At 35.6% G+C, this 10,682-nt stretch overlaps 1 protein-coding gene across 4 annotated transcripts; it reads right to left on the bottom strand.

Annotated features, from left to right (window-relative positions):
- Window positions 1–576: 576 nt before the first annotated feature.
- LOC110805828 (probable protein phosphatase 2C 60) lies at window positions 577–9,725 on the bottom strand. 4 transcript variants are annotated; one of them, XM_022011439.2, is made up of 12 exons: window positions 9,652–9,725; window positions 9,243–9,282; window positions 8,281–8,404; window positions 6,725–6,788; window positions 5,702–5,810; window positions 3,950–4,103; window positions 2,995–3,120; window positions 2,722–2,845; window positions 1,874–1,950; window positions 1,693–1,745; window positions 1,225–1,279; window positions 577–1,019 (listed from the first exon to the last, which is right to left on the bottom strand). In XM_022011439.2, exons 3-12 carry the CDS (start codon window positions 8,395–8,397, stop codon window positions 801–803), a joined length of 1,098 nt encoding a protein of 365 aa, XP_021867131.1. In that variant the 5' UTR covers window positions 8,398–8,404; window positions 9,243–9,282; window positions 9,652–9,725; the 3' UTR covers window positions 577–800. The 4 variants fall into 4 exon arrangements, with proteins under 4 accessions (XP_021867131.1, XP_021867130.1, XP_056691380.1 ...); XM_022011438.2 differs by lacking the exon at window positions 9,652–9,725 and adding an exon at window positions 9,497–9,607; XM_056835402.1 differs by having other exon boundaries at window positions 9,243–9,699.
- Between the last annotated feature and the right edge of the window lie 957 nt (window positions 9,726–10,682).

Raw genomic sequence — 10,682 nt, forward strand, 5'->3', positions numbered from 1 at the left:
GGAAGTCATTATTTTCAATTAACACATTGATGTAAAGAAGAAGTAATATTATGATTATTTGCGTCTCACCAAAAAATCGTCCATTAATTTGTGATGTACACGTAATTTTAAAAGTGTTCATTAATTTTTTCTCTTATAATTATATTGATAGCCATTAATAATAACATATTAATTAATGTTTACGTATCATTGAAAATTATTAGCGTCAAATAGTAAACACAAATTATTTTAATTATAATAATATAAATATGATTTATTTAATATAATAACGTAAATAATCATAATATTACATGTTTTATTAATTGAAACTTTTAGGACCTTATTTAACTTATAAAACCTCATTTAATTTATACGGACTTATTTGAACTCATAGAACTTGAAACTTATTTAAATAAAATCCTACTAGTTGAAAAGAACAAGGCCTAAGGGTAAATCACGGTGCTTCTTCTTCATTATTTATTACAACGTGTAACTCACTTCATTTTAGTATTTTACCTAGACTACCTTGCGGGATTTTCATTGCCACGACATGAGTGAAAATTCGGCATTTCGTAGTGAAAACATGGAAATTTCCTGTAGTAGTAGAATCCAACAATTAAGACACTGTAGGCGATTGCTTTATTAGCGTCTATAAAAAGTCTGCATGTTTTCCTAATTCTGGAAAGAACACAATTTAACACAAAAAATCTGTACATATCCTATTACCACCAGTTGAGTCATCGTGTTCGTATTGAGTCATATTCATTTACAAACAACCTGAAAATTTTAACAGTGAGCAGTTTCTGCATGTTTATATCAAACTAGCTTGATTCAGTCTGTTCTGGTTCTGGTTCTGGTTTGGAATCATTAGCTTCAGACGGTGATGGCTCTACGTCTGTAGATGCACGGACATTTGGTTGCATGGGTTTCTTGAATTGAACCAGAATCATTGTCATGTTGTCGCAGCCTTCACCACCAGCAGTTGAAGGGGCCAAACACCTGTCCATTACTCTCTCACACACCGCAGAGAGTTTAGTTTCCTGCAATGTTCATCATAACAAATTACTCATCAACATCCACACATTAACAAATTACCATCAAATCCCAAAGAACAAAATGCTCTACTTTCATCTTGGCATTGAATGAAATTAAGAAAGTATTATGGTTAAAGTTCCAAAGGATGTAACTTATATTTTATATTTAACTTGAATTTTGGAGAATACATCAATTTGATTCCAGACTTACCCTGCTCAATTGTTCATGAATAAAATCAACAAGCTGCTGGCTTGACATGCAGTCCCTTAGAACAACCAACAGAGTAATTAGTCCTCACATAATATATTAAGAGTTTAAAGGGAACGGCAAATGGGCGTAAAAGAGTGTTACTGAATCAAGAAATAAGACACAAATGTACCTAGTGCAAAAGCTAAAACATTATCTGTTGTAAACTTCTCAAAACTACCAAAGGGTTGCACATTAAATTTTATTCCTCATCAGGTTAAAGAGTTGAAACTAGAAGTAGGTCAGGAATGACGAATTCAGACTTGAAACTAGACTTAAAATGATTTTGTCAAATCCAAAATGAACATGAACTAGTTACCAATTGCAGGAAGAGTAAATGCCTAACTATCCTGCAGAACGGCACACAAATATTAACCTGTAAACCACAGCTCATAAAAATCAACACAGGAAGGAAAGGCTTGAAGTGCTTACCATATACCATCACAAGCTAGCACCAGAAAATCATCATCATCACAAAGTTCAACCTACTCAAAATGGAAAGGAAACTCGTAACTATAAAGTAGAACAATGCATAAGACAAAGATAACAGTTTGAAGTGACTTTGGGTGTCCTACCATATACAAAGATGAATGTACTACAGCCAGATACTAACCGTGTTGATGTCAGGATTTGCTGTTACAATTTGCTTTTCAGCGGGAAGAAATTTATTTTGCTTGAACTCCATATCACCTGTCCAAGACAACCAACTTAACTAGTAAAATATAAAACAATCTCTGAAATTATTCGTCTTCTTCCCAGGGATTCCAATCACCTCTCCAGGTGTAAGCATGTCGAGGTTTTTAATGGGGAACTAGCAGATCTAAGTTTAACGCTTAGGTTGAGTCAACTGGAACTGCATTTTCAGTTTGCTAAGTAACTAGAAAATCAATCCCGAACAGAGTGGCACTCAACTCTAAAGCCACAGGCTGCTAACTCCAACTGTTTGTTTCCGTAGTTGATCACTTGTTATGTAGTCCCTCCTCCCTTAAAGATTGCCCATATCTAATTTTCACTTTATTAAGACTTGGGCAAAATGGGTGCACACTGATTGAGAAAATTGTTCACGTGAGGAGAGGGAGAGTGAGAGAGCAAGGGGAAAAACATACCATAAAAGGTATGGGCCAAACTTAAAGGAACACCTCAAAATGGCATACGGGGCAATAAAAAAGGAACCCAGGAAGTAGTTAACTAGTGATTGATTCTTCGATGTTTGTCACAGTAACAAAATCAAAATATTTGGGGTTTGTTGTTAATCTTAGCCAATAATTTAAGTTTTCATCTTTTACAGAAAGGAAACCATCCTATTCCAAACGACAATACTTGCACTCCTCCAACACCCCCCCCCCCCCCCCCAAGAAAGAAGGGACGAGGACTTGACAGGTTAATTCCCAAAAACACCCAACAGCAAAAAGTCTGACAAATGAAAATAAAATAAAATAGTAAAGGCAAGAGCTCAAGTACCTATAGCTCTAGCAAGGTTCAGACTTCCATTCACTCGTCCTGCATGGATAAACCCTCCAGCTCTTATTATTCTTTCCTTCTCGGCATCTAGTTCAGGTTTGTGATCTCTAGACAGATTATAAGCCTGTGAATGGTATAGGATGACAAAGAAAAAAAAACATAAGAAATTTTTATTGTGAATTGCTATAAATTACTAAGTATTAGAATATCAAAATCATGTAAAGATGTACAAATTTCTAGGCTACCAGCTGCATGAGAATGCTATATGAATACCTGACCCTTTCTGGAGATAACACAGCGGGAATCACCAGCATTAGCCACGAGAAGTTGGTTTCCCTTAATAACAGCAACACAAGCAGTGCACCCAGAAGTAGGACCAGAAAAATCTGAATGAGGCCCCTGGTTGATATACCAACTAAGTCAACACTAGAGATACATAAAAGAAGAAAATCACTATGTATGGATATAATTCTGACAAATCAAATATTGCAATAATATGATAAATTCTGACAAATCAAATATTGCAATAATTCTGATATAATTCACTAATTTTAATCCTTGGATTTGGTTTTGCGCACATCAGGGATGTTTCTGTCATTGTGTCGGCATCTACAAATGAGCTACTTGCACAAAGTCAAATCCAAGGTTTGCAAATGAAGCTTCCCTCTATTGCCAATCTTTAAACCTTTGTTATTTACTCCGTATCTTTTTTAGGGGGGGGTGGGAGGTGGGGGTGGGGGGGGGGGGAGGGGGTCTTGACTTTACAAGGCATGAGAACCACAAGATTATATGATAGAGAAAAGAATGCAACATAAATATCCACAAGATCTTAAAATAAACAGAAAGAAAGAGACAAATCCAAGTAATTATCTATCCTCTTAATCATCATTCTGTAGAACAGGGAGGAACCAACAGAAAAAGCGATAAATGATAAGCATAAAGAAAATATGACTACAAAAAAAGGATGGCTAAATTGATGCGCCAGAACTTCAATTAACATCATGAAAAAAAACAGACAATATGAAATATGTATAGCTTCTTTACCCCAATATCAACAACACTGTTTTCTAAATGAGAAAAGGCGGGGCACAAAACAGGAACAGCTTAAGAGTTCGTGATACTAAAATAAATTTAAGCAGAACCAAAATCACATATACAGACTAGCACATTGTTTCAGAAAACAATACTTGTATATCTACTATTTTTATTATCTAATGCAAGTACCCACTTCCTCAAAGGCCCAGTCATCCTCATGCCCGTTGCCATAACCACTTCTTGGCGACCATATTAGTCCCTCGATCATTCCAGTAAATTTGTTTATTTTATCACCCAAAATAGCTAATTCTCTCCACCCTCTCTGTCCACGCATCATTTCATCCATTCTGCAATAGTTAAACAACCATTATCAGAGCACCAAAAAAAGGAGAAAAAAAATGACCTGCCAGTAAATACAGAAAAGATTTGAGTCACAAATAGAAGAGTCATAGCCGAAAAAGGGCCAAAAGATCACAGTGCAAGTGTTCTCAGATGAAAGAATAAGAAAAGACTGACATTGGTTTAATCGACAATGGGAAATGTAATCTGGATCTTTGATTTCCTTATTGGTTGGGGTTCTTTTTTTTAATAATAGCTTACCCTACAATCAGTTTAGAGTTCCCCCAATTCCTTCCATTTTGATTCCCCACTACCACTTGTGACTTGGGAACCCCCAAACTCTCTACGCCATGACAACCTTTGACCATCACCTACCTAATCCCAATTCCACCAACCCTCTACCCTACCGTAGTCCAATGACAACTCCCCCACCACGAGCCAGCGGCAGCCACCACACCGCCGCCCATTCCCCACCGTCCCCCTCCACTTTACACTGCCAATCACTGCCACCATGACCCCATTATAGCCTCAAAATAATAACCTCACCACCAAAACATGCGCCCCACAACCACCGTGACTTGCAATTACTAGTCACCATAGTCATAGTTTTCTCCCCGACCTCAACTTTAAACCAGGATCCCCACCACAAACCATCACTAACCAGCCCCACCACCGACAACCTCTACACCACAAGATCATTGCATATCAAATCACCGCCACCATTGACCAACCACAATGGGAAACAGATCTGAGATAGTAAGAAAGTGTAGATCGCAGGAAGAAGATATATAAACCTTACACAAAACAATGAAGATGATGTCTCCAAGTTTATGGGCTTAAAAAATGGTCGAATTCGAGCATTCAAATTTTAGACCTGAAGTTAAACTGGTCAAATTCACCGCCAAAAGCCCAACCTAGTAATTTTACCGCCAAACCAACATAGTGAGAAAGAAAGAAGAATGCAGTGCTTATGGCGTTAGACGTAGACGAGTCGGCTGCGGCAACTATGGAGGAGAGGGATGATAGGAGATTAGTAGAACACAATTGCACATGATTGATTAAGGGAGCAACGAAGAAGGGCACTGAAGAAGGAGCAATGAAGAAGGGCACTGAAGAAGGAAGCAGATAGTGGTAACATTTTGATTCAGAAAACAAACTGTTTTAAAGGGAAACCAAAATCATTTCTTATTTGAATTCCCTTTCCGATTCTATTCTTTTTATATCATTTTCTTTTATCTGAACCAATGTTTGCCTTGCCTATCCCCATCATACGTCCACATTAATAATTTCATACAATCTAGATGTTTCTAAAAGTGCAAACATGGGAATCAAATTGAGGTACAAATGCAGGATATACGATGGAGAACTGAGCAATGAAGTCTTGCAATAAACATTCTATTTACTTTTGCGAGACTTCTCAAATGACACAGATCCGAGACATTTAACTGTACGTATATAAGCATATATGACTCAGCCTTCACAAATATTTTAAAAAATCAGAAAATGCAGGGAAACCAGGTCTAGAAGCCTTGATCAAGTAAAACAAAGGCAAAGAGATGATACGGAGTACTAAAGTTCCAGAATCAAATCGTAAATATAAAATCACCTAAAAAAAGATTTTTGTAGGGCTGTTGATAAGTCTCCAGCAGAATATGCTTCACTTTTAAGCACCTGTTGATGGAGGAATTTTGCACAGAACTTGGCAACTACCTTACCTACAGAAATGAAAGATTGGCATGAGAGCTGAAATCAACAAAAGACAATACATTAACCAAACAAGAATAACCTGAAAAAAGCTGACATCTGCCAAAGTAAGAACAACACTTCAAACATGACAGATATAAGCCAGAACGAAATGATAATACTTAGCTAACAATGCGGAAAAAAAATTAGTAACTGAAAGTCTGAAACATCCATCTGCAGTCATCAAGTAAAGAAAGTCGACAACTAGCTAAGCAACTTGTCAACACACCAATGTGCAACGATCAGCCCCAAAAAAGGGGGAGTCATGAGGATAAGCCATAAACTAACATGCTTGGTAATAACAGTTAAAGACACCGATCAACTCACTAAAATCATCACTGTAGAAAGTATTCAAAACATTTTTTTAACTTTAAAATGGCTTTTCTTCCATTTTCCTCGGATGGCCAGACCTAATGTATAACTAAAGTTTCAGATCATATAACATTTCGACAATTAAGCACAAAGAAGATATTCATGAAAGGAAAGGTTGAACGTTAAATGCAAAAGAAAAGGATTGGAGAAAATGGGCTAGAAAAACAGAAAAATATTTGTGTAACAACTAACAGGTCGATCAACATTAAGCACAAATAACATATCATCTAACTGTAAAATCGTACAGCATGAATCCTCCAAAGAGGATTCATGATTTCATGATGACATAATCCTATAACAGGATGAACTTCAGAAGATGGATTTTGTATGGAACTAACTAAAACAAATTCACCCCCATTCCAACCACAGGGGCTAGGAGCTTAAAAACAAATATGTTCATCATTACCTATGGGTCTAAGCAATCAACATAGTCTTGACTCTTATGGCAATTTACAGATAACACAAATAAGAATTTGTTTCTCCTGAAAGAAATAAAATAAGCTTCCACTCATACCTCCGTGACCATCATAAACACCAAAGAATGAAGTTGAACCATCCAGATCAGGGAAGGCTGCATGCTAGAAAACCGATTATGAACCCAGTTAAAAACAGTATATTTTAAAGCAATATCTCATGATGAAAAAGAAGTTCAAGTGCAAGTGATTTAGAGAAATCCGCAAGCAAGGCATGTCATCAGAGATCTTATGTATGCTCAAAAATTTAAAAATGAAAAGGCCCACTACACCTCATGAAAAGAATTTCACACCAGAAATAAATAAAATGCTAAAAAATTCTTGAAGAGTGGAGCGTGATGGTAATTTTTTGACACGCCAGCCATGTACAAAATTACGAACACCACTAACAAGCACTAATATGGATACAAAGATTAGATAGAACCAGAAGGATATGTTTCAACAGAAAGACTAACTGATATATGCTGATTAGCTAATGCGAGTAAAAGGACCTTTTGCTATCTAGGAAAATTCCACATATCATACTACTTGAAAAGATGCAACAACTGTCATCCTTTTAACTTTAATTTGTCCCGTTTAATTGTTCTATAATCTTTCTATGGCAATAAAAGCATATTGACTCAATCGCCTTTCTCTATCCATCGGGCCATCCCTCTGTTGATTAAATCACCCACATCAATACAACTAATTAATATTCCGTTTTTGTAAAAAGTCAAAATAGGCCAGTTATTGTGCGATTGAAGAAAAACTTGTGTGTCCATTAGTCATATAATAGAGTTCATTCTCATTTCACACTTCATAAAAACACCCAAAACTTAATGTCATCAAACTAGCAGCACTTGAAAACAGGACTTGGAGCTATGTATTATCCAAATAGAAAGAACTACTACTTGGGTCAGCACAATGCAGAAACCTGTTATAAATTAGTAAACAATAAGTCATTAAGGACCCCCCCCCCCCCCCCCCACCCAAACACACAAACCAAAAGAAAGGGGTGTGTGGGTGGGTTGGGGGGGGGGGGGGGGGAGGGGGGTTGTGACCGAATAGAAATAGAGAAGGGCTTTGAGTAGGTTAATGATATAAGATCCAAATGGCGAGCTCCAATGTATGAAGCATTTCCATAGACTAGTTGATGGTTTTCAGGTTGTTCATTATTGATGGGAAGTTCCTTGCACAGTCAAGGTACATTGAATATGCGGTTGATGCAAGCAATAAAGTGATCACAAAGGACATTTGCATGTCAATCACATTTAGCACATTTGTATCACCGACGTGCATCAGAAACAGGAGTCATGATCACTAACAGGGAGTTGTTATTTGATTTGGCATATTATCTATCATCATTAGAGAACTCAGACATTGATGTTTGCCATCATTTCTTCATTTCTTGCCACTGGATATGATTTTATTAATGACTTACAAGCGATGATAATCAAACAAATATGAGTATAAAGGCTACTGCACACAGAGCCTAGTTATCCCATATATCCATTATATACTTCAATGAACTATACAAAACCTCTCTCAAGCAACGGAGATAACTTTAACTAAAATTAACTGCTCATCACAAATAGATCCCAAAAGACAATCTACTCACAGCATCCTCCATGGTCGCGCGCCAACCTTGCATTGAAGATAATCCATATCTGACCTTGATGTTTTCACCATCCTCTGAGAATTTCTCAGTCTTAGGCGTGCTAAGGTAGACACCCATTTTTTAGCTGAAATTAAACAAAAAAACTCTCAGAACCTCAATCAAATCAAATCCTTAGAGAACCAACTATACAACTATCTAGTTCTCAATTCTCACTGTAATATTTCACATACAGAAAATTTAAAGAATTACTTCGTATTATTATTTTTAAAAAAAAGAGCCAATTGGCAGCACCAAAATTAGCAGAAATTATCCAACTCATAATCATGTAAGCAAACACTACATCAATAAACACAATCATTGGACTTATTGCCAAATCGTCAAGAAAGCAAGAAACAAAATCATACACCGAACTATACCAATCGCTAGATATCTACATCAATAAAATAAAAAAACACAATAATTAACCGAAACTCGGCCAATATGCAATTATCTAATCAAGAAACACAATTATGCATCAAACTCGACCAATTGCCAGATTATTTACAACAAGAAATACAATCATGCACCGAACTTGACCAATTGCCAACTGACTACATCAAAAACATAAAATTATGCTCTTTCCTAAAATAGAATTAAATTTCACAACAACAAGCAACAATAACTATACAGGCATACAGCAAAATAAAACTGAATCAATTGCAGAAAAGCCAGATCACAGAACACAGTTAAGCACTGATCTAAGCATACACAACCTCCATTATAGCAAATTACAACTGGGTATCTCCAAAATTGCAGAGTTGAAGAAACCCACTACATTAAATTCAAAATTTAAAGAAAATAAAAAATGAAAGAGACACCAGTTGATTAAACTTAGAAAAAAAGAACCTGAAAGTCAAAAAAACAAAAAACAGAAAACAGAAAAAGATGGAAAATTGAAAATGAAACATGGGTGTAGTACTTACTAACTTGACTACCGGAAATGTTGATCAAGTCCACAAACAGCTGAAAGAGGAAGGAAGACCCAAGAAATCAAGAGAGAGAAAGTTGAAGCTTAGTATTATTGTACCATTTTTATAACTTCTGCCTACCAATTAATCATCATTATACCCTCGAAAAAAGCAGATTAAACAGTTGACAAAATTGATAAAAGTAATATTTAAATCCCTAAAAAGAAATCAATGATTTATTAAAAAACAAGGAATTAAGAAAGGTTTACGGTTTATCTGATGAGAATTGAGAAATTGATGAAATAATAGATTGATGAAATGAAAGAGGACTGAGAGGGTAAAAAACCAAATGGGTTGATCCAGAAAACGAAAAGGATAGATAGTGGTTTCTTTGCGATATTTTCTAAAACGAAAAGAATAGTACCTATCTTTTTTCCCCCAAAATTTGCTGTAAAAGTATACTGAATAGTCACAAATTCCAGACAATAATGACTTCCTGTTATAATATGGAGTAGTTCCTCAATTTTTTTTTTTAATTGCACCATCTGTGATTTCACGCTTGCCAATACATTATTTTAACCACTAATAACTCTCCCCGTCAAAAAAAAAAAAAACCACTAATATCTCTCATTATACATTTAAAAAATTATAAAAATTTGATAATTTGAAAGTATATTTCGAGACGAATCTAACAAGATCCCATATGAATATATTTTTTCTTACCTATAAATCACAAAAAATAACTATATAAGAATGTGTGAATAGTGTTAAAACCAAGATGGTGCAATTATTAAAAAATGGAGGAAGTATATATTAGGGTGGATGCTCATTATACCCTTACCCCTATATAATACTATGTATATGTATATATTAATGATGCCTAATGAAATAAGAGAATAACTGACAGTTTCTCTCTTCCTCTCTCTCCCTTTCTCTCTACTTTCATAATACGTTATCAGCACCATTACTAACCGTCGATGGGAATCAAAGGAAATTGCGACTGAACAAACGAGGAAATAACAAAGAGAATCGTCACTATCAATAATATGAATACCTCTCAAGGTCAGTGGGAAATAAAAGATGAAGAATTGTGTCTTGCAGACAGTGCAACTACTCATACTATACTTAAGAATAAGAAATATTTTTCTCAATTGATGATGAGAAAAACTAGTGTGAGTACTATATCGGGTAGTACAAATATTATAGAAGGCTCCGGAAGAGCAAATATATTGTTGCCTATGGGAACTAAATTTGTCATCATTGATGCATTATATTCACCCAAGTCTCAAAGAAATTTATTGAGTTTTAAAGATATTCGAAGTAATGGTTATCATATTGAGACAATTAGTGAAGGAAATGATGAATTCCTTCAAATCACGAGCATAACTAATGGCACAAAGACTGTCTTGGAGAAATTACCTACATTCTCCACTGGTTTGTACTACACGAGAATTA

Source organism: Spinacia oleracea, chromosome 1 (assembly GCF_020520425.1).
Source record: "Spinacia oleracea cultivar Varoflay chromosome 1, BTI_SOV_V1, whole genome shotgun sequence".
NCBI classification, from domain to species: Eukaryota; Viridiplantae; Streptophyta; class Magnoliopsida; order Caryophyllales; family Amaranthaceae; genus Spinacia; species Spinacia oleracea.

What these genes read in the sequence shown, in the direction of transcription:
- LOC110805828 (XM_022011439.2), bottom strand. Translation starts at nt 8,397, where the DNA reads ATGGGTGTCTACCTTAGCACGCCTAAGACTGAGAAATTCTCAGAGGAT. An exon ending in GAACCTTGCTAGAGCTATAG is followed by an intron (nt 1,951 to 2,721) that starts GTACTTGAGCTC and finishes TGTCTTGGACAG; the next exon opens with GTGATATGGAGTTCAAGCAA. An exon ending in TTCATGAACAATTGAGCAGG is followed by an intron (nt 1,020 to 1,224) that starts GTAAGTCTGGAA and finishes TGAACATTGCAG; the next exon opens with GAAACTAAACTCTCTGCGGT.